Source organism: Myxocyprinus asiaticus, chromosome 24, assembly GCF_019703515.2.
Source record: "Myxocyprinus asiaticus isolate MX2 ecotype Aquarium Trade chromosome 24, UBuf_Myxa_2, whole genome shotgun sequence".
Taxonomy (NCBI): domain Eukaryota; kingdom Metazoa; phylum Chordata; class Actinopteri; order Cypriniformes; family Catostomidae; genus Myxocyprinus; species Myxocyprinus asiaticus.
The window spans coordinates 20,006,072-20,033,655 of NC_059367.1; the positions used below are offsets into that span (position 1 = coordinate 20,006,072).

The 27,584-nt window shown below is 38.2% G+C and overlaps 1 protein-coding gene across 1 annotated transcript; it reads left to right on the forward strand.

The window, feature by feature from the left end:
- LOC127414952 (sodium-dependent neutral amino acid transporter SLC6A17-like) lies at positions 1 to 27,437 on the forward strand. Its single transcript, XM_051653369.1, has 12 exons — positions 1 to 249; positions 4,639 to 5,045; positions 10,464 to 10,621; positions 16,984 to 17,110; positions 18,145 to 18,326; positions 22,112 to 22,222; positions 22,621 to 22,862; positions 23,556 to 23,748; positions 24,410 to 24,602; positions 24,850 to 25,009; positions 25,165 to 25,327; positions 26,010 to 27,437. Exons 2-12 carry the CDS (start codon positions 4,757 to 4,759, stop codon positions 26,376 to 26,378), a joined length of 2,187 nt encoding a protein of 728 aa, XP_051509329.1. The 5' UTR covers positions 1 to 249; positions 4,639 to 4,756; the 3' UTR covers positions 26,379 to 27,437.
- Positions 27,438 to 27,584: the final 147 nt, after the last annotated feature.

The following is a 27,584-nucleotide window of genomic DNA, read 5'->3' on the forward strand; positions in this document are numbered from 1 at the left end:
AAGGTTTATAGCGGACAACGCCCACAGATGTGTTAGTGTGACCCCATAGTTACTATTTTGGGCTGGTAAAGAACACACAATTGCGTGCGGTGGGCTTTGCGTCAGGCAGCGCGCGCTCACTCACTCTGCGCATTTCTGCTGGCGGAAACGGAACATCAAGTGTTAGATTCATGCCTCAGGTTATTATCACTCTTTGAGACCTATATACGCACATTTTCATCTAAATCTCACCCTTCAACATTCAGTAAGGTAAGTGATCGCGCGCCTTAGGCTATCCGCTGTCGTGAAAAGATAGATTTCACACTGAGAGCATTTTGGTTGTAGATTAGGATATTGATTGGTTTTATCTAAAGATGATTTTTGGAATTGTGTTTACTGTGTTTATCTTGGCTCCTCTTCATTTACACGTCGCTCTCGTGATTAAAGATGCACGAGTTCTTTTCATCGATGATTGCGTTTGTGCCAACTTATTTTATATTCTAATCATGTATAGAGGATTTATCGCTCTACATGCAGCTCGTGTTGGTCATTCGCAACTGTTATAAAATATGAATGACCGGTTATTAAACAAGTTGTCTCGTTTTATCTGATGTCTGAGTTTTAGGGCAACGGCGGCACAAATATTTGACCTTGAGGATGCTGCACGACGTGTGGTACCCTTTACATAGCCTGCGTGACAACGATTAAGCTCCGTTGGGTCCACGTGTTTGTGTTTTTAAACTAACGTGAGCATATTGCTCATGTCGATTAGTGTTGTTGAAGGATAAGTGAATGTGAGAGTGTGAATGATGCCCTTGTCCATGATTGCAGTCTTGCGCATCCTCAGGTGAAACTGACAACTGAACTGTCGAGGGGTTACTAAACGGGACAAAGATGCATGGGATTTAATTACATTACTTTTTAACTTTATGTAGCCTAAAAAGTGAATCACCTATGTTAAAGGTAAATACTAAGGTCAAATTGTGGAAAAACAAACTGGATTATAAGTGTAAATAAGTGGCTGGCATGACATATTTTGGGAAGTTGCCTTGTGGTGTGAAATGCTATAGTCCATCAAAAACTAGTGTAAACAGCATTTTATTTTGTTTACAGTTTTTCTATCCTTTACATTTATTATTATTATGCATGCAGCTTTTTAATTAATAGACTACATGCAATATATGTAATTAAAAAATGTACTCAGGGCCATTTTATGGCAGAAATGTGATTAAATGGTTTGTAAAAAATTACAAAGACATGGTTACCAGTTACAGGACTGTATGATACACGTTCCATTATACATTCATATCAATTTCACCTAAAATAAAACCTAAAAAGTCCATTGCGTCAGCTCCCCAAAAACAGGTCTTCATATCCTCTGCCTCCAATTTGTTTCTCCCTTTAACGTCCTGAGCAGCAGTTATTGTAGTCTCTGATTTACAATCTTTAAAACCATTTAATAAAAACTGTTTTCTGAGATTCTTGGATGGACACTGGAGAAAGACACATCAATGTCCTCAGAATTCCCATCTGCAGTCACAACATGCAAGCTGCTTCACCATGTATCATCCCAGTGTCTAGTCATTTTTTGAATGTGACAAATTGCTTCCTTAAAAGGATAGTTCACCCAAAAATCCAAATCCTCTCATTAGTTACTCACCCTCATGCTGTCCCAAATGTGTACAACTTTCTTTCTTCTGCTGAACACAAACAAAGATTTTTTGAAAAATATCTCAGCTCTGTTGGTTCATTCAGTGGAAGTGAATGGTGACCAGAACTTTGAAGATCCAAAAAGCACGTAAAGGCAGCATAAAAATAATCAATGTGACTCCAGTGGTTAAATCATATCTTCAGAAGTGATATGATAGGTGTGGGTGATAACCTGTTCATTATTTAAGTCCTTATTTACAATCAGTGTCCACTTTCACACTCTTTTTCTTTTGCTTTTGGCGATTCACGTTCTTCATGTATATATGACACCTACTGGGCAGAGAGGAGAATTTATAGTAAAAAAATGACTTAAATATTGATCTGTTTCTCACAGACATGAATTTAAAAACTGGAGTCGTATCGATAACTATTATGCTGCCTTTATGTGCTTTCTAAAGCTTCAAAGTTCTGGCCAACATTCACTTGTATTGATTGGACCTACAGAGCTGAAATATTCTTCTAAAAATCTTTGTTTGGTCTCAGCAGAAGAAAGAAAGTCATTCACATCAGGAATGGCAGTAAATTAGAATTGTAATTTTTGGTAAATTATCCCTTTAATATGAAATCAGCTTCTTGTGACTGATCACATGTATTTCAAGGATTTGATTAAAGTTGGTTTACTGATGGATGTGTCTCTTCTTAAATGGGATTTTGCTACTTGAGAGATGAGCTATCACTCACTGTGCTCATATAGAGAGCAGGTTCACAGGAAGCAGAGATGTGAGAATTTCCTCCAGCTCCTTTGCCTAACAACCCGGTCAGATAAAATACATGCATTTCCCATTTTAATTTGTTGTTGAAATAACAGGATATTTAGCTTTTGAGACTGTTATTGCTAGGAGAAGCCATACAGTTGGTAGGCTCTGGTCAGCAAGCATTTTGTATTTTTGAGCAAAATGGTCAAATGTTTTAATCAATAGCAAAGTGGCTTAGTGTGTGTTTGTAGTCCTGGCTGTTTAGAATTCCTAACCGTCTGCTGACCAATCCTGTTCATTGCATTATGTGTGATCAGCACCTATGTGTTTAATGCATAGCAAAATGAGACTGACTAAGCACCCAGGATGAGCAGCAATCTTCAGATCCAGTTTGCTCCCCACTGAAATATAATCCCTTCCGATAATAATGACGTAAAAGTGATTGGCCTGCTGCCCGCGCAGGCTGTTTTGCACCCAAACACTCTGCAAACAGTGTGTGCAAAAGTTCAAACCCAGTGTGTGATGGTTCTTTGATGGTCTGTCATTATGACATCACTGACCATGTAACAAAACCAATGCACATGTTAACAATTTCATATAGTTGAAAAGTCTGGTTTTAAAAGTCCTCCCCATATGGTCTTCCAGGCAGATTTGAGGCATTCTGGAATGCGTTGTGTAGGTTGTCATGGGCAGTGGGTGGGCATCGCCTAGCAACACAGCAACGTCCTCTTGTATTTGAGATAAGCTGTATTGATTTTTTCAGCACCTAAGGCAGCTTCTCATTACCAAAGATAAACAGTTGGGAAATCAGAGACGCCATAGTCTCTATATTCTCTAGTCGTTCATGAGATAAAAATCTCTCCTTATTCATCACTGTCTTCCATATTTATTTTAAAAAGTATTCTTATTGTTTGTAGGACACTATCAGGTAGTGTCTTGCACATTTAGAACACATATAGCAGGATGTAGTCCAAAAACGTGGCAAACAATTAGCATTTTTGAGTTATGGGTTCCCTGAGGAATTTTAGCCTAAGGGTTTTTATAATGGACGTTTAAGATGTATGAGAGAAATAACGCCTGTGCCTAAAATTACTTCAAGAGACTCTCACGTTTTGTTCTAGAACATAAATTACACACAGTCATACATTAAATGTTCATTTTTAAGCTACTGTGTTATTTAAAGAAGCATGTTGCTATCACAATGCTAATTAAGGACTAAAACTAGCATTAGCATGTGAGCTGATGCGTTTACAAAATGGACGACTATTGTAATCCTTTTTTAGCGATTGGTTAGCAACATGCTTTCTTAAAAGACACAGCGGCTTCAAAATCCACGGTTGAGGTATGACTGTGTGTAATTTATGTACTAGAACAAAATGTGAAAGTCTCTTCAAATAATTTTCACCACCTATATTATTTTACTTGTAATTCGAAAATACTTATTCTAAAAATGTCATGGTTCTATTTCATCCATTGGTTGAAGACTAAACCAAACTTCCTCTTAAAATAGGCAATATTACACTGATAAACCTGGTTTATGCAGGGTCAGACAAATCCTCCCATTTGTCCTGTCAATGCCTGACAAGGCTTCCATTAAAACCGACTGTCTGGCTTCTTGCAAAAATTAATGCTATAGTCTAACCATATGCAATCTTAAAGTGATTCTACACCCAAAAATGCAAATCATCTCTCATCATTTACCCACACTTGTGTCATTCCAATGCCAGATGCGATTTTTTTATTTATTTATTTTGTTCCATGGAACACAAAGTAGACATTTTTGAAGAACTTTGTCAAGCTCCAAAAAGTAGAAGAAATCAGGGAGGCAGGCTTATCAGTAAATATCAACTTAAATTTCAGTTTGTTCCTCACACTAACCTATTGTATAATTAACTTCAGAAGGCTTGGAACATAGCACGCAAGTCTTTTGCACTACTTGCTTTTTTTCCTTTTTGAAGCTTGACGAACCCTGGTCACTCTGAACTCTGAGCTGGCAAACAGTTCTTCAAAAATGTCTACTTTTGTGTTCCATGGAAAAAATAACAGCTCACAGGTTTGGATGAACAGGATGGTGAGTAAATAATGACAGAATTTTCATTTTTGGATGAACTAATCCTATAAGTAGCCAAACAGAACACACTGTGGAAAATATTGTTTTGCTTTATGTAATATAAATAGTCATGAATTAGGATGATGTTCTGGTGTATATTATGGCCCCCATGCTCGTATTTTCATCTCTGTGCTTTTTCCACAGGAGCACAAACCTACATTCTCCACACTTGTATCTCTCAAGTCAAAGGGCAGCTATTGTCCTTGATTCTGCCCTGCTCTTCTTTCACACCTTTAATTGTCAGGATCACCACAGCACAACCATGCCCAAGAGCAGTAAAGTGACTCAGCGCGAGCACAGTAATGAGCATGTCACAGAGTCTGTGGCTGACCTACTGGCACTGGAGGCTCCCATGGACTACAAGAGCAGCCAGATGAGCATGGCAGGAGGGGGTGCACCACCCATAGGCAAGCCAGACATCTCCCCCGACCTGGAAGACGGTCGCCCTGCATGGAACAGTAAGCTGCAGTACATCCTGGCCCAGGTGGGCTTCTCAGTGGGCCTGGGCAACGTGTGGCGTTTCCCTTACCTTTGCCAGAAGAACGGAGGAGGTAAGTTATTGGCTGACTATCTGGTGTCTAGATTTGTTTAAAGAAATAGTACAAATTCTGTCATAATTTACTCACCCTCATGTCTCCCAATATTTAAGTAATTTCAAGTTGTTTCTCATCAAAATGTATCGTATACTTTCAGAATACTTGAAATATGATCTTGCCGAGTTTATTATGAGTCAAATGATATGGGTTGTTGGTCCCAAGATTTGTGGGAGTGGGGAGTGAGATTACTGAGCCCAACTGCCTGCAATATTTGTAGACTTCTTCACCGCTTGTATACATTAGTAGCATTTGTAACCATTTGAGTGTTCACTGTTCACTGTTATTTATTATTCTTAAAAGAGATGCTAAAAAGATTTTTTTGGGTCAGCCTTGTGCTCTGTGGTCCCTCTAAATTTATTGAGCTGACAGTATCAGTGTTATTTAGGGAAGCTGATGCTATAGGCTGTTTAAAACAGGAAAGTCAAGGCCAGCATGGTCATGATTTGTGACTTTACATTGTCCAATAATTTTCCTGCTGCCATTGCTCTTCGGCTGTTTGGACCATTCTTCATGTTCCCGACTTATCTGAAGTGTAGTGTGATGTATTACTGTCTCTGGTCAGGTTGTGTTGTCAGAAATGTGACATTCTGTAGACATCTTTTAGAAGTATTTCAGGTTAAGAAATAGTCCCAGATTGTCTTTGTTTGAAAAACATCTCACTAGCACAGGGCTTCAGTACATCTCATTATTATTTCCATTTTCACTTGTTCTAGTGGACATTAACACTAATGGGCACCTGCAGGATTTCATCTGAGAAATGCACAGAAATCTGACTAAGTATACCCTTATTCTATAGGAGGGTCCGGGGGCATGCTACCTTGGGATAATGTTTTTGCAAAAACTACACAAATCAGAATCAATTTCAGAAAAGCATTTTTTAATTTTCTTGAATATGTGTAGCATTTATGTAACTTTTGGCCAAAGCATTTCTAAAAGACAGTAACCTTTCAGAACAAATGCGTTCTTGTGCTTGAAAAGCAAGATGCAGTGCAACGAACAGAGAAGAATGCAGGTGTCTCGAGATGCATTTTTAACAGTTGAAGTTCTTTTTAACTTGACACGGCGTATAAAAACGCAGCGCTCCTGTGAGAGATGCTAAAAACACAGTGAAACATGGCACAGTGGTCAAAGACATCCATCTAGCGAATGTTTGCATGGAAAACAATTGAAAAACATCACGGGTGGCAGCAAAAACACGTTCGGTGTGAATGGCCCCTTATTCAAATGACACATCGCTTGTTGAAGTTTCTTAAAGTTACCTCTCTTAAAGGTAGCCATTTGTTTCAGTTGATTGTAGGTAAATATACACTTCATCCTGTTCTCTGTGTTCTTAAAGGAATATTCCAGGTTCAATACAAGTTAAGCTCAGTCGATAGCATTTGTGGCATAATGTTGATTAAAATAATTTTGACTCGTCCGTCCTTTTAAAAAAAAAAAAATTGAGGTTACAGTAAGGCACTTACAATGGAATTGAATGGGGGCCAACATCGTGATGGCAACAAAGTTGTCACAGAATAGGTAGTAAGCGATTTTAACACTCTAAAATCAAGTTAACGAGCATATTGTTTATGTCTTATTGCTATACTTTTGAAACAATGAGTATTTTAATGTTTACGGATTGTAAGTGCACTTCCATTGTAAGTGCATCACTGGAACCCAGATTTTGGCTTTTTTTAAAGAAAAGGAGGGGAAAGTCAAAATAATTTTTTGTGGTAATCAACATTATGCCACAAATGCTTAACTTGTATTGAACACGCATTATTCCATTAAGTATCTCGATGCTGTTTTACTGAGTGAGAAACCGCCCCAAATGATTCAGTGAGAGAGCGTTCTGAACGAATTGGACTTAATCGCGAATTGATTCAGACCGTTTTGCAAGCTCGTTTGGCCAATTCACTGAAAAGAAATGACCCAAAAGAAGGATTCATTCACAAATCGGGCATCGCCAGTTGTGATTTTTTTAACAGCTAGAAATACGGGAAGCATGCGATCACAGCTGAAATATTCTGAGAGAAAATGTTTCTCAAGTCAGTCAGAGCACTCATTGTTTGTACAGCTGCAGGCGCCACTTTTAACACGGATTAGTTGTGTCTTCGCAAATTCATGGAGGGACAAAAGTTGAAGACCTGAATCTCTGACAGGGTCAGAACAACAGAAAATGGTTTAACTGAATCAGTTTACTTGCTTTAATTAATTTCAGTTTTTTATTCTGTACTCACATATTAAACCAGTCCATGCTGGTTTGCTGGTCTTTTTTTTTTTATCTGTTTTTAGACAGATGGTCAAGCTGGGAGACCATATGGCCAACCAGTCAAACCAGCTGAACATGAGCTTGGCGAGGCTGGGAGACCAGCAGGATCAACTTAAACCAGCTAAGACCAGCAAACAAGGCTGGTTTCAGCTATTTTATTAGCATTGAATTGATATAAGATAAATTTAAGATGTGTAGGTAAATTTGGTGGCTTAAAGTTCCATAATTTCTCATTTCTGACAATTATGTTTTGTAATATAAAATGTTTCACCTGTCATCAAAGTACAGCAACATAAAACATCATGGTTAAAAACCTATGTATTATTAAAGCAAGCTTCTAAAAATGATAGGTGGACATGCTAATGTTTTCTAAAAAGTGAAACTTGACGCTTGTCTAGCAACTATGGATGTTTCCCAGAGGGCCTTGTTTCCGTTACACACTCTCACTGTCTCCATCTTCTCTCCATCTGTCTGTCCTTTCTCTGTCCTCCTGTCTCCTCTCCTCTACGCAAGACCTGCTATTTCCTTATTTGCATGCATAAATAAATCTCAAACAAAACCTTTCAAAGCAACATCAAACACAAAAGAAATTCCGCAATCAAACCAATAACAAGCAGTCCTTCGTCACAACCCCAATTTATGCAAAGGCAAAGGGAGGGCTGTGCTGTGATCATGCCTGGCTCTAATAACACTTATAACCTCAAGAGGATGGGTTTGTGGTCATCCATCTGCACTGTGAGGTTCTTGTTTTTAGAATCAGTTATTTTGAGATTGTTCTCTGACTGGCGAATAGGAAGATGAGGGTGTAGCTGCTCTGTTCAGACCAAACTCTTCGTCACCATGGAGCTAGCTTGACGTCAAAGCTTAGCAGCATCATGACTTGCTTTTTTATTGTGTTGTTCAAGGCCTCAGTCATTAGACTATAGCTGAAACCACCTGCTGTATCTGGGTGCAGACATTTAGTTCTAAAAATTGTGGAAAACCCAAACATAGCAAACAAGACATGAAGATGCTTTTTTAATCCAATTAGTGTAATATAGGCTAAACCTTCAAAGTGTGATATGATTTTAATAACAGAACAAATCAACACCATTACCAACACTAGCAAAGTTATATCAAATTTTACAACTTTGTTGCAATGATGACATAAACCCTAAAACAACAGTAAAAACAACAATTTAAACAACTTTACAGCTCAAATAATACACAAGTTTTAACAGAAGAATTAATGTTTTTTTTTTTTATATAAAATTATATGCTTCACATTTCTGCATTTAAATGAAATAATTTTTGTGGTAATCAACATTATGCCACAAATGCTTTCGATTGAGCTTAACTTGTATTGAACCCGGAATATTCCTTTAAAAATATATTTACATAATTGTTTTGAATGCCATACTATCTGATTCTACATAACAAAACAGGCATAACAAAATAGGATAATAATAACAGAGTGAAACAATCTATTAAAATGTTAGAATTTATTATAAAAATTAATTATAAGAATATTATTAAACTATTTTAAGATGTTAAAAAACAGTGACGCAGATGCATTGCAGTTGCATATAGAAATCATCAGTCAAGTCAACTGCACTACGTTTGCAATATTTTCACCTGAATTAATGTAATTTTCAACATTCCCTTTGGTTGAAAGTGTTTCTATCCCGGTACTTGACATCTTTATAATATCTGTCTTCTAATGAAAAAGATACTGCCTTGAGAATTGTTTTAGAATCCTGAGAGACGTTGAGTATACTCTATAATTGTAAGGAATATTAGTGTTAAAGTCTAAATTAAGGGAATTAATAATTGTGTGGATAACTAAAGTTCTTGAACAAATGCAGATATTTTTTTTCCCCTTTTTCTCCCCAATTTGGAATACCCAATTCCCAATGCACTCTAAGTCCTCATGGTGGCGTAGTGACTCACCTCAATCCAGGTGGTGGAGGAAGAATCTCAGTTGCCTCCGCGTCTGAGACCATCAATCCGTGCATCTTATCATGTGGCTTGTTGAGCACATTACCGCAGAGACGTAGCGTGTGTGGAGACTTCACGCTATTCTCAGCGGCATCCACGCACAACTCACCACACGCCCCACAAGAGCGAGAACCACATTATAGCGACCACGAGGAGGTTACCCCATGTGACTCTACCCTCCCTAGCAACCGGGCCAATTTGGTTGCTTAGGAGACCTGGCTGGAGTCACTCAGCACTCCCTGGATTTGAACTTGTGACTCCAAGGGTGGTAGTCAACGTCAATACTCGCTGAGATACCCAGGCCCCCACTCACTGTGTTTTTTTTAAATACATGTAAATACTCATTGTGACTCATTTATCATGCTGTGCTATCTGCAAAACAATGTCTATGATTTGATATCACACCATATTATGTTTCAAACAATTAGGTCAAACTGTGGCCTGTTTGAAATCAGATAGCATCCTAGTAGCATATCCACTGCCATATTGGAACAATGCTCTTAATGTCACAGTAAGAGAAAAAACACTAGTTATACAAATGGAAATGGTTGAATTAAAAAAAAAAGTCACATCTTATGACACAATATTGACCAAGAACCACTTAAAAATTGCCAATTTGTGAAATCCTTACAAAGACAAACACTGCTCTTAACCTTCTGAGATGTCCTTTAGAGTTGTTATCTGTTCTTTCTGATAAAACAAGGGTGTTCAAGTACTTTTTTGTTTAAAACCACACTACACATTATCCATATATTGCACAAAATGTGTAAAAACATATATGAAAATATACTTTTGAAAATATGATACTGTAGCAGCTTGTCCCAGACAATCACAGCATATGAGCTAAATTCTGAATAGAAATCTTTCTGTACTGATTGAAATTCCACGATATTCTACTAGTGTATCATTTGATTAACAATATAAATATATTATCACATTTTATCTATATACACTGTAACAAAAGCATATAGGCAAAAAACTATAAATGAAAAACAACTTTTTCATTTAACAGAATTTTTTATTTTTTCAAGTGAGGTCACTGTGTGCAGTAACTTGATTGATCTTGCGCTATTGATTAGACATTTAAAAAACTGCTGTAAGGCCATTACTCTCTGTGTTTACAAGTGCTGCTGTCTCTTCTACAGGTGCCTACCTTGTTCCATACTTTATCCTGCTTATCCTTATTGGCATCCCACTCTTCTTCTTGGAGCTGGCAGTTGGCCAGAGGATCCGTCGAGGGAGCATTGGAGTGTGGAACTATGTTTGTCCACAACTCGGTGGGATCGGAGTGTCCAGCCTGATGGTGAGTGAATGACATTCTGGTTAAAGTAGTGGACTGAAACCTTACTAAATAAGACACAACTGAGCAGTCACTTAAAAGAATGTTTTCTTCTTGATTAATCTAATGTTGTTTATTGGGTGGACCCATCTGTATAAAATAATACAATAACAGGGTTTACAGGTTCAGTTGGCATCAGTAGGCATCAGTTAATCAAATAATTTGTCAGACAATCAGATAGTTACGGCCCAAACTCATGCCATTGGTTGATCCAATGTTGCTGTGTCAGGATGCTCAAACAGAGCACTGTTTTGATATGGCCACAAAGCCGTAGTATTAACAGTCTTCAAGGAAAAGTATTTTAATATCAAAATTACACAATTCAGCTTTAAGTTTCAGAAATGATGGTGGAACCAAACGAAAGAGGTAACAATAAGGCCAAGGCCAAATTGAATCATTCTTCACGGCTTGCAAACTTCAGACATCAGATTGTCAATTGTCAGTCTGGTGCATGTCAGCTCAGACTGGATGATTGATGGAGTTTGAGATCCTATAATAAAGATGCTAATACATTGTTGAAAAAAGAGTCACAACACAATGCCTGTCAACTTTATTAGTTGTGACTTCGCCACATGCCTTCCAGACCAATTATCATTTTTTTTTCACTTTCAGCCTTTACATTCCTCTAAAGGGCTGAATGAAACCATTCATGTTTCAAGCTAAAAGTGCTAATTCACCAGCCATTCTGTACCGAGACATCCATTCCCCAAAGCTGTTTTAAGATCAGCTTAAATTTGTGCACAGTCACACAAACTATTACATGGTTTTCAATCAAAATATCACCCTGCCTAAGCATTATAAAGATATTTATTTTCAATTCCAGCTGCACCTGAACTTTACGTTTCATATCCTGGTGTAAGCAACTGGCATTCGGACACATTTTAGCAAGTCAGCAAGAATATAAGGGCTTTTGGGAGATGATGGTTGTATACCATGAGCTGATGCACCAGTGCGAAATTGATTTGGTGATGATGCTGTTTCATCAGCAATTACTTGGGAATGGCTTTCTCATTACAGTAACAGACTGAGCTGAATACAGCATATATTATATTATATATACATATATAAAATGCGGTCCAAAAGTCTGAGACCACTAGTGAAAGTGCTTCTACTTAGCATTATTTACAAATGTAATCTTCTAATTCTCCACTTTTTTTCCATTACAAATTATATTTCAACATAACAACTGAAATGAGAAATTAATATAAAAATCTGAATTTCTTAGCATTTTATATGTCCCCATTTTGCTTTAATGACAGCATGCACTCAAGCTGGCATGGACTCATGGATCCATGTTATCCCAGTATGATTTGAAAATGTTCCAAAGGGGGTTTTTGGTTACTATTATTTTACTACAAATACCATAATTAACTATGGTTAGTGTAGTAAAATCATGGTTCATTTTCATAAGGGAAGGTTTGGCTTAGTTTTAGGGGTAGGGGTTTGTGTAGGGTTTCTTTGAGACTCCAAAAAACACACTAAACACACTGCAGTGATGCCCCTATATTGCATGTTATTATTTAAATAGGGGTACAAATAGCATCTGCCATTATTTGCACCAAGGTACAAATAGCATCTGCCTTGTTTATATCCAGGTTTTTTGTTTTTTTTTAAATGCCAGATTTTAAATGTGGTCTTAGACTTTTGTACCGCACTGTATATATTACAAATAGTCTGCATGAGACTCATAAATTCAAAAAAGGTAACACTTCTGGTTACGTTTACTTTAGATTGGGAATCTTCCTCTGCCTTGTTGTGATAACCACCTACTCAAAGTTAATGATAAAACATTTAAGAAAAGCCATTTTGATACCATGGGCCCCTTTAGATTAAATAAAACAGCTCCACAGTTGAAACGACTGTATGGAAACACACAGGCACTATATGTGGCTGTTCTGCTGCAGCTGCAGCTATTAATACCCATGAAGCAAGAGCTGCCTAGGTCACAGAAAGAATGTGCTTCAATTATTCACTAACTTAATGTGCTGTGGACCTGTGACGTAGTCAAGAACCATTACTGCCCTGTTACACAGACTGCAGCGATAAATCGAAGGATAGATTTGCTATTAAAATACACAAGTTGCTAAACCCTGAGCAGGCAAAGGTATTTCTGCTGTTTGCACATACAGTAAGACACATTAATTTACACTCATTGAGTGGGTATTAGGAACACTATAGTCCTAATAAAGTGCCCAACGTGGTCTTCTGCTGTTGTAGCCCATTCGCCTCATGGTTCGAGGTGTTGTGCCTTCAGAGATGCTATTCTGCTCACTACAATTGTACAGAGTGGTTATCCGAGTTACCGTAGCCTTTCTGTCAGCTCGAACCACTCTGGCCATTCTTCGTTGACCTCTCTCATCTACAAGGCATTTACATCTGCACAATTGCCGCTCACTGGATGTTTTTTGTTCTTGGCACCATTCTGAGTAAACTCTAGAGAGTAAACTCTAGAGACTGTTGTGCGTGAAAATCTCATGAGATCAGCAGTTACAGATTTTCTCAAACCAGACAGTCTGGCATCAACAATCATGCCACGGTCGAAACACTGAGATCACATTTTTTCTGAAAATACAAAGAGAATCATGACAGTGAACAAAGGCAATTTTAATCTGTTATAGAAAAACTTTTAAATGAACAAAGGAAAATCTTCGTTTCAGTTGATATCATGTTAAAAGAAATGGGTAGCCTAAAAGTCAGTAGGCAATATTTTTACATAAAAAAATTGTATATTCAGTCAAGTCCTCGTTTGACAGCGCAGCAGAATGCATGTGAACCCTGCCAAAGGTAGTCCGTGCATGACATTCAGTGTAGGGTGGCCAGGCGTCCCATTTTTCCCGGGACAGTCCTGTATTTAAGCAGTTTTCTAGTGTCCTGACTTATTCTGAAAAAAATCGTGTTTTGTCCCATATTTCCCCTCTCCTAAAATGTCTTTATCGCCTATGCGGCTTTCTCAGTCACATGAGTATTCTATTCAAAGGTAGCCGAGGATACTGCTTGTAAAACCAATAAAATCACACCATGTTATTGGAAGTACATGATTGGATTAAACTATCCAATCACAATCCTGCTATCAATAGACATCCAGTTAGTGAACTGATTGAAGAGTCAGTTTGAAAGAGCACACAGATGAAATTGCGGCTGGAAATATGTCAAGGAAGCGTGCATGTACATTTAATGAGTATCTTCAAAAATAGTTTACATTTCTAAAAAAAGAGTCACAGACAGAGCCTAGTAAAGTGAGGTGTGAGATCTGTGGAGCTCGCTTTTCCATCTGCCATGGAGGCTGCACCGACATCGCGCAGCATGTTCATACTAAAAAGCATGTGGATGCTGCTAAAAGTAAGTGTGCCACACCAAGTATTAGCAAAGTTCCGAATCTGACAAGGTGCATGCAAGTGAAGGACTTTTTGCTTATCATTCTGTTGTGCATGGCCATAGTTTTTCACATTCATGACCTGAAAAAATTCTTGCAGGCTAGGCTGGAGGAATCATTCATACCCTCTGAAATTAAAAAGCAGTTGGATGCCCTGGTTGAAGCTGGTGACATGCGAGCGGATGATTTCTTTTGTGCAGTGAGAAACTTTTATTCAGCATCGGTGGATTACCTCCAAAATTGGAGCCGCTCATTAGAGAACACAGAAAAACTTGAGTGGGCCCTACTGAGAGACATCCCAGAGTGGAAAGACATTCAGAGCAGCCTCGAACACTTCTACTCCAGAATCCCCACTATTAGTTTGATTGATAAAACCACACTCTTTGATGAGTGGGCTTGCATGAAAAACATTGTTACTCGTCACATCACTGAGTGGAACATGAACAAGACGACCGTGTCTGAGAGATGGACAGATGTTTTTCATGAGCTGGAGAGCAAGACCATCAACTTCGGAGTCTTGGAGTTTGTTTTATGCCTGCCTGGTACATCTGCATCTGTGGAGCGTGTGTTCTCATTAATGAACGCAGCATGGACACCAGATAAATCTCGACTCAGTGTAACAGTCATGAAGGCAATGCTTTTCATACGTCTTAATTTTGGACTGGACTGCTCTGCATTTTACGATAAACTCTTGAAAGACAAGAGCACACTGAGGAAAAATTGCTGGCAGTGAAAAGTACAAGGTGACAACAGTTACAGATGGGGATGCACCCTCTACCTCGCATTGATCTGCGCCTAGGTGAGGATACGTCAATTTCATTTTTGCTGGAAGGGGGCTGTCCTGTTTTCCACAATCAGGAATCTGGTCACCCTAGTTTGGTGTGAACAACAGCCCCCACACACTCAAAATACTGCGGTTTTGACACCCAAAAATGCTGTCTACTGTTTATAGGCAGCTCACTAAGTCTTGAGACACACAGCCAAAGTCTAACACCAGTCAGAGGAAATCTGTCATGAATATTCCACTTCAATATCCGCCTCCCCAATTCACACAATAGTTTTCATACACGAAACAGAGTTTTGTGTGTGTGTGTGTGTGTGTGTGTGTGTGTGTGTGTGTGTAAGATTGCAAAAAAAGTTGTTTAAAGTACGTTTGCACTGTCACATCACTTCTGTGAACGTAGTGTCTCGTAATGACTTTAATAATAATTTTCAATAACTTATTATAAACAATAATGACATTTAAAAAATAAATAAATAATTATTTTAGTGGGGGCCTGGGTATCTCATCGAGTGCTGACGTTGACTACCACCCCTGGAGTCGCTAGTTCGAATCCAAGGCGTGCTGAGTGACTCCAGCCAGGTCTCCTAAGCAACCAAATTGGCCCGGTTGCTAGGGAAGGTAGAGTCACATGGGGTAACCTCCTCCTGGTCGCTATAATGTGTGGTTTTTGCTCTCGGTGGGGTGTGTGATGAGTTGTGCATGGATGCCGCGTAGAATAGCTTGGGCCTCCACACGCGCTACGTCTCCATGGTAACGCGCTCAACAAGCCACGTGATAAGATGCGTAGATTAACGGTCTCAGACGCGGAGGCAACTGAGATGAGTCACTACGCCGCCACGAGGACTTAGAGCGCATTACGAATTTGTCATTCAATATTGGGGAGAAAAGGGGAGAAAAATAAATAAATTATTGTGGCATTAATTAATTCATATGCAAAACTATAGTGTAAGCCACAAAGGAACCGCAAGCAGCACTGATCAGCGCAAAATTACTGTTCTTTTTTTAAGGGTTGTCAGTAAATCAAAATAATTATTCACGATTAATCTCATGTTTTTTATTTTTAGTGCGATTAGTAACACATTTGAAATGAGCTGAAATTTGCCTTTTTACTTGTTTATTTTAATGATAGAAAACAATATAAACACAGTTTTAATGACACTGTGTTGTTTATTAACAGTGTTTCACTCGAGGATGATATTTCATACTTTTTAGCTTTTATGATATGATGTTTTTATGATCCTGTTGAGTGTGTGTTCAGCCAGGGAGGGATTATTATGCGGCTCTATCGTTCACAACTTAGTGACAAAGTCTTGGCAAACCTTATTTTCTGTAAATGCAACCAATTTTAGACACAACAATATAGATTGGATTTTCGTTGCGATCATTTTGTGTAAGTAACTGAATTGTATTTATTTTATTTTATTTTCAGATATTAATGTTGCACAGATATGTATATAATTCATATACATGTATGTATGTAAAGATATGTATATAAGTCATCTTTTCGGGGTAAAAATAAATATGTAGTCCAGATATTAACTTTTATTTATTTCTGTTTGGTACTGTGACTTGACTTGACTCGACTCGACTTGATACTTAGCAGGACTCGACTTAACTTGCTTGAGGTAAGTGACTGACTTGACTTGACTTGACTTGCTTGATTTGTCTGCACTGCAACTTGAGACTTGACTCGGACTTGATGGTTAAGACTTGAGACTTGCTTGTGACTTCAACATGAGGGACTTGCCCCCACCTCTGCTATTAACTGACAGAACTCTTGAACATCTTTCATAGATGAAATGCCATGAACCTAACAAACTTCAAGAAATCCAGTGTCTAGTTCTTCCATGGAAGTGCTCGCTGTATAAATTGTTTCCCAGCAGACTGATAAAAATTCCCATAAGTTGCAAAGCTGCAAGCCAATCAGATTGCAGCTGGCAGTTTTTGCCACCTCTTGCCATCTCAGTGCACAACATGTATCAGTCAGTCAATGGTCAATGGTGGGCCAAATAAACCTAGATGGGATCCTACTCTTCTAGTGGTAGTTTTTTTTTTTTTTTTGTCTGCTTCTCCCATTAACCATTTAATAGTTTTTTTATTAATGTTTACATACCATGTGTTCTTTATCTTTCATTGTTCCTTATACTTTCTCTTTTTTCCATCCTTCAGGTGTGTGGTTTTGTGGGTCTGTACTATAATGTGATCATCGGCTGGAGCATCTTCTACTTTTTTCAGTCGTTTCAGTATCCTCTGCCCTGGAGCGACTGTCCCATCCGAAGAAACGGCAGCCAAGCCTGTGAGCATTCTGCAATTTCTCACTTAATGGGTGTAAAGATTAGAATCTTCCATGAGACATTTCAATTGGTCAAGTATTTTGCCTAATCAAAAAAACAGTGTGACACTGCAAGAAGCTTCCTTAGATTGTAAAAGTTTTCTAGTTATCATTCATCAAATACATGAACACCCCCATTGAATAGTTCTGTCTTCATGCTCATTCAGATTACATATATTGCTCTTGACCTCAACATAAAATGACCTAAACATTTTTGCAGTCTATTGGAAACTCTGTTTGTGTCTATTGAGAACTTGTAGCACTGCAGTCTTTTTTGAAAAAATATTAAACCCAAGTCACTTTAGCCACCTTGTCACATTTCTTATAATGCTATTCAAGAGCTTTGTTGTCAAGGGCATATTGTATGTTTGAGGCTTCCCAGCATGCCTCACGGTGGTGTCCTCTGGTGAATGACCAGAGACTGAACGGTTCGAGACAGAGGCTGAGACCTGCAGTCACTCTCACTCTCGACCTCAAAATTAATCTAGACATGTTAAGTGGGCACAGTGAGTCACAGGACATTAAAAATGTGACCGCAAATGAGTTGATGCAGACTATGATTGTATAGCAATTCACAACAATGACTTATTTTCCTATTTGTACATTCTTAATGCTTGTAGTCTTTATTAAGTACAAATTTAAAAGAATTGTTATATTTATTGTTATGCATTTGGCAGACACTTTTGTCCAAAGCAACATCAATTCATCCCCTAGGAATTGAACCCACAGCCTTGGCATTGCTAGTGTCATGCTCTACCAGTTGAGCTACAGGAACACCCTGTTTATAGGCCTATATATGCCTAACTGTATTTAATAAAACCCTATATACAGTACAGTTGTAATGATCCAGTTTTAACTTGCTCCTACCCCAGATACTCTACTATGCTGTCAGAAGCAACACTCCGGCAGTGGCATCAAAATATAGGCAATGGTATAAAGGAATATTAAGATAGACATGGACCCAATTTTGTCCCTCTGGTTTTCTTCTGTCTGGGTAGTTGTGGAACCTGAGTGTGAGAAGAGCTCAGCAACCACATACTTCTGGTACCGTGAGACCCTGAACATAACCAGCACAATTGCCGACAGCGGGGGTCTGAACTGGAAGATGACTCTGTCGCTGCTGGCGGCCTGGCTAATTGTCTGTCTGGCTGTAATAAGAGGCATTCAGTCTTCTGGGAAGGTGAGGCGGACTTGCTACTACATGAGATATTGTAATGAGAATCAGTTGAGCTTAGAAATACATTAATTTTTAGAATAGCTGGAAGGCACACTTTGCAGATGCTGCGTTGTTTACCGCTTTTGAACAACTATGATGCACAACTGATTTTTTTCAGAATGGAAATTTTGTTTTTCTCCTTGAAGCTAGTGTTGTGCTTCTGTTATAGCGAACATGCATTTTACTCAAAAATATTCATTTAATATTTAACAGATGTTTAATGTAAGTAGGGCTGTAAATGGAAATATTTAAAGAGAGAATATAAAATGAGAGAAGTAAAAAGGGTAGGCATATTAAGCTTTGGCTTCAGCCTATTCCTTTTCGGCCATTTAAAAAAAAAAAGGATGATGCTGTCTGGATTGAACTGTCATGAAATGTATAAATGCCAGAGTAAATAAATAAATGAAATTAAATGTGAAGTCCATTCAAAAAGGTAGGCATTTTAATTATGAGACCTTGTTATGGACAAATTTGAAGGCAGCATTACATGTATCTCAGAATGCAATGAAAGATGGTGGATGAGGCAAAAAAATAAAATACTTGTTATTAGGCTTGGAAACGATACCTTTTTTGCGCATCAATAATCAGAAAATGTTCCCGATGATTATCAATATTTATCGCCATTTTTCAGATATAAATAGGGCTGCTTGTTGCACAGTAATCTTTGTCCCTTCAAACATATTTCTCAACACAACATTGGTAAAGTGTGAGCGGCAGGGGGTCACACACCGGACACGTCTGGTGGACGATACCTCTTCAAGGCTACATACATAAAAATTGTAGTTTACGCAGTGACTCCAGTTTCATACACTAACCTGCAAACTCATGAATGTCACTTTGTTCATTCTTGAAGAAGTGCAAAATCTTTGTAACTTTTAGGACTATGGTGATGACTAAATCCACAACTTAGTTTGGACGGCCACCTGCACCACATCAATGCATCCTGTGTTGTGATACCTGTGCCTTGTTCGCTTCTCTCGTCAGGTGTCCAACCGGCTTCAGTAAACGTTATATTACCCTCTTGTGGTCTCCCAACGCTATTACGCCAGACTACAGAAGGCAATGTTATATGCTTCTGTTGAAGCCACAAGTCAGTGATATTTCAACTTCATTTTTAGAAAATCATGTTAAATAGTGGAATTCCTGGTGAAGGACTACACTACTTGTGATCCTGAAGAAAAAAGATCCACCAATCAGAGAATCGTGGCCAACAAAGCACGCCAAACAAGCTCTGCAGTGACCGCCCACTCGCATGACACAATCCATCATTCAGGTCTCCCTCCACATCAAACTACTTATATATTAGCATACATCTGAATACATTGCAATAAAATTAAAAGTTATTGTTTCTATACTTATAATCAACAACTTTAAATCAACAGTTTTATATTTTTCCATAATTTTTTATTTGATTATGCCATTTGCAATGTTTCATTGGATTGTACAGTAGTTAATTCCCTCATGAAACATGCTTTGGCTTTTTGTCCAATTTTCAATACTTTTTTTTCTTCAAATCAAATGTTGTAATTTTCCTTGGAGCTGGTTGGTTTGGTTCATGGCTTAGAAATCTTTTATGAAGGATTTTATGAAGTCACCATGAAAGAAAAAAAGGGGGGGAAGGACTTCCAGAACCAAGACACCTAAAAAAAAGTGGGTGGGCACTGTTATGCTCTAATGTAATCAGTTCGCCAGACGTGTCCATGTGCAGAGCGTTATTTGTGTGGCTTGCCAACGTTGCTGCCTATTTTGAAATTTTGAAATTGGTTACTTATGGCCTAGACGGCATTTTCTGTGCTGATTTTTGAGGAAAATCTGCAGAATTCTGCGGAAATATAGTAAAATGTGTTAAATGAAGCTAAGAGTACTACACTCTTATTGGTAGCTGAAAGCATTATCAAATTAGCCAAAATATTTAAGAAAAAATATTGAAAGGGGTGGGGGTTGTGTAAAACTTTTGCGAATGACAGAATGAGGAAATCGACAGAGTTGTTTTGCAGAGCTCTGTGCGCGCATATTTCAAATGGGCCTACTTAGCCTAACCATCATGGAACCTCCTATGTAGGCAGTGAGGCAGTGAACTGGGTTTTTGGAACAGAGCTGAACAGTTGTCAGTAAATCAAAATGTTTTGGTTATTCTCTTTCTCATCAGGTTAGTAAACTATGAAGGTAAATTGGTTGCAAAACTCAAGAGCTTGTAGATTTGAATTTGAGAACTTGTACAATAAATATTTGTATTGGTAAGTTGAAATTTACACTCATAGCAACGATGTGAAATCTTGTAAAATAAAAATCTGAAGTCGAATGTTGCAATCTGCACTCACAGACAATAATCAAAAATGTGTTTTGAATTCAAAGTTCCAGACAAATAGTCGCAAATGTGTAAAATGACATTCACATAAATACAACGACAGACACAAACTTCTATTATATATTTACTTTTCTACTCTAATTCACTTTTGCAGTACAACCTCAAATGTGACACTGCAAATTCAAATCTTCCCTCAAGTTGTTGTGTGTTTACACTTCAAAACAATCAAAACTTTTTCCGTCCAAGTACTTAAGCAACAACATGATACCAGAATATGTTCAGTTTATACATTTTAATAAAAGAAATTAAATAATACAGAAGATAAATAAATGTCAGAAAATGACTGAAATATAGCAGAACGCTGCAATTTGACAATTTAAGGATTTGTCAGCTGTCTTTCTGTTGTCATCAATAATTCATCTAATTTTATCTGGAAAAGATAAAATAATGTAGGAACAATTCTCTGGTGATAATTGAGATTCTTTCTTCACTCTTATACCTAATCGATATTTAACCTCTATTTCATGTTTTCATGGAAATTTGGAACTTGTGGTATATGACAGCTGGCTGGATTGTCGCATCCCATGTAGTTTTACCGAATACAAACATCCTGCAGAAACATTTAATCTAATTAGAATTACTCATAGCCATCCTTAGAAATTACATGTGCAGTCTAACGGCACAGAATTCTGCATTGATCAACTTGATAAAATCATCTCATTTAATTTGTTACATGATAAACTCACTCTAAATCATTTAATAGTCAATTTACTTATCCATCAGCCAGCGATTGGAATTGTTTTGCTACAAAAAACAGTACAGATGCGTGACGTCGTCACGTTTTAAGATCCCTTTTGATTGGGCCGACAGTTGTTCCAGCTCTTGTGATTGGTCACAACTTCATTGGCCCCGCCCAACACCGGTAGCCTGCTCTCTCACATCTAGGTTTACAAGTGCACAAGTGAGTTTTGCTACAGGTTTATCGCAAAAGAAGTTGCAGAAGTTAAGGCGGAAAGATTTGAAGTTGCAGTGTCAGATTTGAGAGGTTGTAACTGCCGATTTGTGGTTGTACTGCAAAAGTGAATTAAAGTACAAAAGTAAATATGTAATACAAGTTTGTGTCTGTCATTTTATACATTTGTGACTATTTGTCTGGAACTTTGAATTCAAAACACAGGTTTTTGATTATTGTCTGTGAGTGCAGATTGCAACATTCAACTTCAGATTTTTATTTTTCAAGATTGCACATCGTTGCTGTGAGTGTAAATTTCAACTTACCAATACAAATATTTATTGTACAAGTTCTCAAATTCAAATCTACAAGTTCTTGAGTTTTGCAACCGATTTACTTTCATAGTAAACATTTCACCACTTCAAAAAGAAAAAGAACCTCTTTTGAACCTGAGACAAGCTCTCTAAAGCCTGTTCTGTGTTTTTGCAGGTGATGTACTTTAGCTCTCTTTTTCCATACGTGGTGCTCTTCTGCTTCTTGGTGAGGGGGCTGTTTCTTAAAGGAGCAGTAGATGGTATCGCTCACATGTTCACCCCCAAGGTAAGGAGAATGTACGCACACTCTCTTTAACAAGCACACACACAATACTTTGGCAAATTCAGATGATTTAAGATTTATTCTTTAAGAGACTAGGGGACCCATTCCTTGCAGTGCAAACAAAGCTTTAACATACTTCAGAGTCAGCACTGTTAAAAATACATTATTTTTGCAGCTGAATGTAGCTTTGTCCCTCTGGTGGTGTAGTTGGGATATTTATTTAGATTTCATACAAAAAATTATTAAGATAATGTAATCACACACAATTACTGTATAAATGATGGAAGGCCACAAGCTGTGCTGTCACTTATTTAGCTCTTGTCATGTACTTAAAAGCTGAATAATCAATTAGGTCTTTAATTAAATAAATGTAATACATTTTTAAATGAATTTAATTTTAGCTGGAGATCATGTTGGAGCCACAGGTGTGGCGTGAGGCTGCCACTCAGGTCTTCTTTGCACTGGGTCTTGGTTTCGGAGGGGTCATTGCTTTTTCCAGCTACAACAAGAGAGATAACAACTGCCATTTTGATGCTGTGCTGGTCTCCTTCATCAACTTCCTGACCTCTATACTGGCCACACTAGTGGTGTTTGCTGTGCTGGGCTTTAAAGCCAACATCATGAATGAGAAATGTGTGGTGGAGTACGTATGACCCCTGAACATGTCTGTGTATTTAATTTCTGTAATAAAAAGGAATTATTTTTGTTAGAGGAATCGCATGATCCAACAGTGATTGGATTTAAGCAATAGTTTACCTGAAAATGAAAATTCGGTCCTCATTTACTCACCCTCCCCCGCTGTAAATCTGTTCTATTTAGAATGCTGGTCCACAGCATAGGTTGCTTGATGTGGACCAGCTTAACCAGCAAGACTTCCTTGGTTAGCCTGCATTACCAGAAAATCGGTCAGCCAGCTAATAGAATAGAACAACATGGCTATGCTGGTCCACCAGCAAAAGTAGACCTGCACCAAACCAGAATGAAACCACCATTAACCAGCCTAGATCAGCATGTGAATGGCATGCTATGACTTTCTTTCTTCCATGGAACACAAAAGGAGATATTTTTAACAATGTTAGCGCTTGTTTTATCCCATGCAATAAAAGTGAAGGGTGACATCTCCTTTTGTGTTTCTGTGGATGAAAGAAAGTCTACATTCTTTAAAGGGCATAAGGGTGAGTAAATGTTACACTATCTTTATCTTTTGAAGTTACACTATTGCATTGTTGTTGTTTTCTCTCTCTCTCTCTCTCTTTCTAATACTTTAAATTGGGTCCTGTATAAGTTGGCTTTAGAAGTCGTATAATAGTCTCATGCCTCATTTTTTCCCTTGTAGGAATGCTGAAAAGATTGTGGGTTATTTGAACTCAAATGTCCTGAGTCAGGATCTCATTCCCCCTCATGTCAACTTCTCCCATCTTACCTCATCTGACTATGCTGAGATGTACGGTGTGATAAAGATTGTGAAAGAGGACAGTTTTGCACAGCTGGGGCTGGAGCAGTGTTTGCTGGAGGATGAACTTAATAAGGCAAGTGTTCAGCATTTAGGATGGATAAAACAAAACATTAGAAGGTCTTTCTCTTCTAAATACTCTAAAATCTATGCTTTTATTGTATTATTGATAATTTTACATTTACATTTATTCATTTAGCTGACTCTTATCCAAAGTGACTTACAAATGAGTAGTACAGCAAAAGCAATTCTTCATAAGGAGGCAATACATGAGAAGTGCTGGAATACAAAGTTTAAAATTGCTCAGAGAAGTACAAGAAGGAAGGAAGGTGAAAGACAGTAGTGAAAGAACGAGTGAGTTTTTCTTTTTTATGAAGAACGAACACAGTGCATTTGCAGGACTGGGTCAAGTGCTCATGAAAGAAATGTGTCTTTTGATGTTTCTTGAAAACAGTTTGAGAATTAGCTGCTCGGGTGGAGTTCGAAAGTAAAGCATAGAGCCTTACAAACCCCCAGCAGCCCAGCCAAAGGCAACAAAGCCAAGGAAAAACTGCCTAAAATGTTGGGTAGATAGAACTTGTGAGGAACCAAGATATTTGTACCAACGTGATCTACTTTAAAGCTATTAATATATTACATTCCCTTTTACCATATCTCAAACTTTGACAGTAGTTTCCAAAATAAATAAATAAAAATATATCTGTTTTTCACATTCTCTCTTTTCTCTCTCCCATAAGGCTGTTCAAGGCACTGGTTTGGCTTTTATTGCCTTCACAGAGGCCATGACCCATTTTCCAGGTTCTCCATTCTGGTCTGTCATGTTTTTCTTCATGTTAATTAACCTGGGACTGGGCAGCATGATTGGCACCATGACTGGCATCACCACACCTATTCTAGATACCTTCAAAATTCGCAAGGAGGTCCTCACAGGTGAGATCTCCTGGTTTTGTGACTCTTAGTAAATATATAACCAGCCCACATATAAATTCCTCACTTGCATTCTGTCTTATGGGGTCATTTCTTTGTCTGTATATGAAGTTTACTCTATTATGCATTTTGCCAAACCAATTGTGTTGTAATTATTCACCAGATACATCTCCTGACAATCTGGGGAAATGATGCTAGGTGACACTTTTAGGAGGCACTGAATAACCTGTTTGATCTTGTATTTTCCCAGTGGGCTGCTGTATTGTGGCCTTTTTTTGCGGCCTGCTGTTCGTCCAGCGCTCCGGGAACTACTTTGTCACCATGTTTGATGACTACTCTGCTGGTCTGCCCCTTACCATTGTGGTGATTCTGGAGAATGTGTCTGTAGCCTGGATCTATGGCACCAAGAGGTGGGCAGGATGATTTTTAGCACTTCTGAAGTTCTCTGGAGTTTCATTCAGAGAACGACTGAAATAGGATGGAGTATCTATAATCAGATCTCCTCCTTGTCTGTGCTTGCTAACCCCAAAAAAGTCTCTAAAAAGCTTATTTTTCTGTTGATCAGGTTCATGCAGGATCTGGAAGACATGCTGGGTTTCAGACCTTGCATTGTATACTTCTACCTGTGGAAGTACGTGTCTCCAGTGTGCCTGATCATACTGATTTGTGCATCTGTTGTAGAGATGGCCATCAGCCCTCCAGGATACAATGCATGGGTGCAGGACCTGGTCAGTTGAATACAACATTTTTTTTTATCTGTCCTCCTCTCTCCCTTTTCCTCCAGGATTCAATGCATGGGTGCAGCACCTGGTCAGTTGAATACAAAAAAATTTTTCTCTCTCCTCCTCTCTCCCTTTTCATGACTAACTAAACCCTGCTCAAAACACAAAGCCAATATATTATACAAAAACATATTTAACTGGAAAAGGAAAGATTGTCAAGACAAATATAACAGAACGTAAGTGTGTCATTGACATTCTTTTCAACTTGTCACCACGCAGTGCTCCTGCACAAGACACTGCAAAAAAAAAAAAAAAAAAAAAAATCAAAACACAGCACAACGATCAAAGTAGTGCATTAGAGTGTTTGGTGTGAATGGCCCCTAAGTTTGTACAATAACAGTATGTTGGCTTTGTCAAGACAACATAATTTAACATACTCACTGTAATCCAGATTTTTGCTTTTGTAGAAGAAGAGGGACAAGTCGAAATAATAATAATTAAAAAAAATAAATAAATATTATGCCATAAATTCTGTTGATTGCACATAACTTGTTTTGAACCCAGAATATTCCTTTAACATCATTCAACTATGTGTCTTATTCCAATTATGTTTTCTTTTTTCTCAAATGCGCTTGCTTTTTTCCATCTCTCTCTCTCTCTCTCTCTCTCTCTCTCTCACACAACTCAGGCCATGGAGAGGTTTCAGAGCTATCCTCCTTGGGCTCTAGTGATGTGTTTTGCTCTCATTATTGTGGCCATGCTTCCTCTTCCACTGGTCTTCATTGCTCGTCACTTTAACTGGCTCCCTGATGGCTCCAACAAGCTATCCGTCTCTTACCGCAAGAGTCTGGCCAAGGAAGCTTCCACCCTGGAAGATGAAACAAGGTTTATACTAAGGAAGAACCCTAGCGAAACTCCTTCTCCAATGCCCAGTCACCGTGCTTATCTGGGCCCAGGTAGCACCTCTCCCGTGGAACTCATCACCAACTCTACATCCATCAGCGGATATGGCAGCAGTTACCAGACCAACCCTGCCCCTCCCAAATCTGAGTCATGATCCTTCAACTCACCAACCAGAGACTGATGGAAAGAGAGAGTGAGAAAAGAAGATAGGAACATGCTGAACAGATGAGAAGGTCCTTGTCTTGGTCACACCTTAACCCAAGCCACGCAGAAGAGCAGGACAACAAGAAAATGGACAGAAAGACACAGAGATCCTTCACTATATCCCCCATACAGCCCTACAGTAAGCAGGGAACATGCCATCATACAGACAGCCTCCTCTGGGACCTTTTATTCATACAGATTAAAGGTGCTGTTCTTAAGGTGAGAGACCACAGGGTTCCAGATCAGTCACATAAGTTGCAAGTTATTTGACTTAAAATCATATTTTCATATAAAGATCAATTATATCAACTCTTAGAAGGTTAAAGGGATAGTTTAACCAAAAATGAAAATTCTAACATCATTTATTCACCCTAATGTTCCCGTATTACTTACATTCTTTTAAGGGAGGTGTTAGGCAGTGTTAGTCATTTTTCACTTTAAGTATCACTGTTGAAAAAGACCACCTGACAGTAGAGTGAATTAATAGCTGTGAATTCTGTTATTGACGGAAGCACATGTTGATTTTTAGAAGTATTCCTGGTAAGAGTGTTTACAGACTTTGCACAACAACAGTCTGTCATGTCCACATTTTACCACAGGAGGGCAACATATATGGATTAATACACAACGCACATAGTCTCAGTGCAGTATATCAAATATATACAGTGTCAGTGTCAGGTACAGGCTGTATTTACAACTGGATTTAGCATATTTTGTAAGTGTAATTTTTGGAAAATTTTGAAGTTTTTATTTTTTATATAGAAAACAAATGTAACTGCCTGATGAAAGGTGTTATTTACAGTACACAGCACAAGAAGTATGTTTCAGAATGCAATAAGGGATACAGTTTGAGCCAATCTCCACCAAACACAATAGCTGTGAGTTATATCACATTAAAGGGATTGGTCACCTAAAAATGAAAATTCTCTCATGATTTACTCACCCTCATCCCATCCCAAATGTGTGACTTTCTTTCTTCAGCAGAACACAAATTAAGATTTTTAGAAGAATATCTCAGCTCTGTTGCTCCGTACAATGCAAGAGAATGTTGATCAGACCAATGAATCTCCAAAAATCACATAAAGGCAGCATTAAAGTAATCTGTAAGACTCCAGTGTTTATATCCATGTATATGATAGGTGTGGGTGAGAAACAG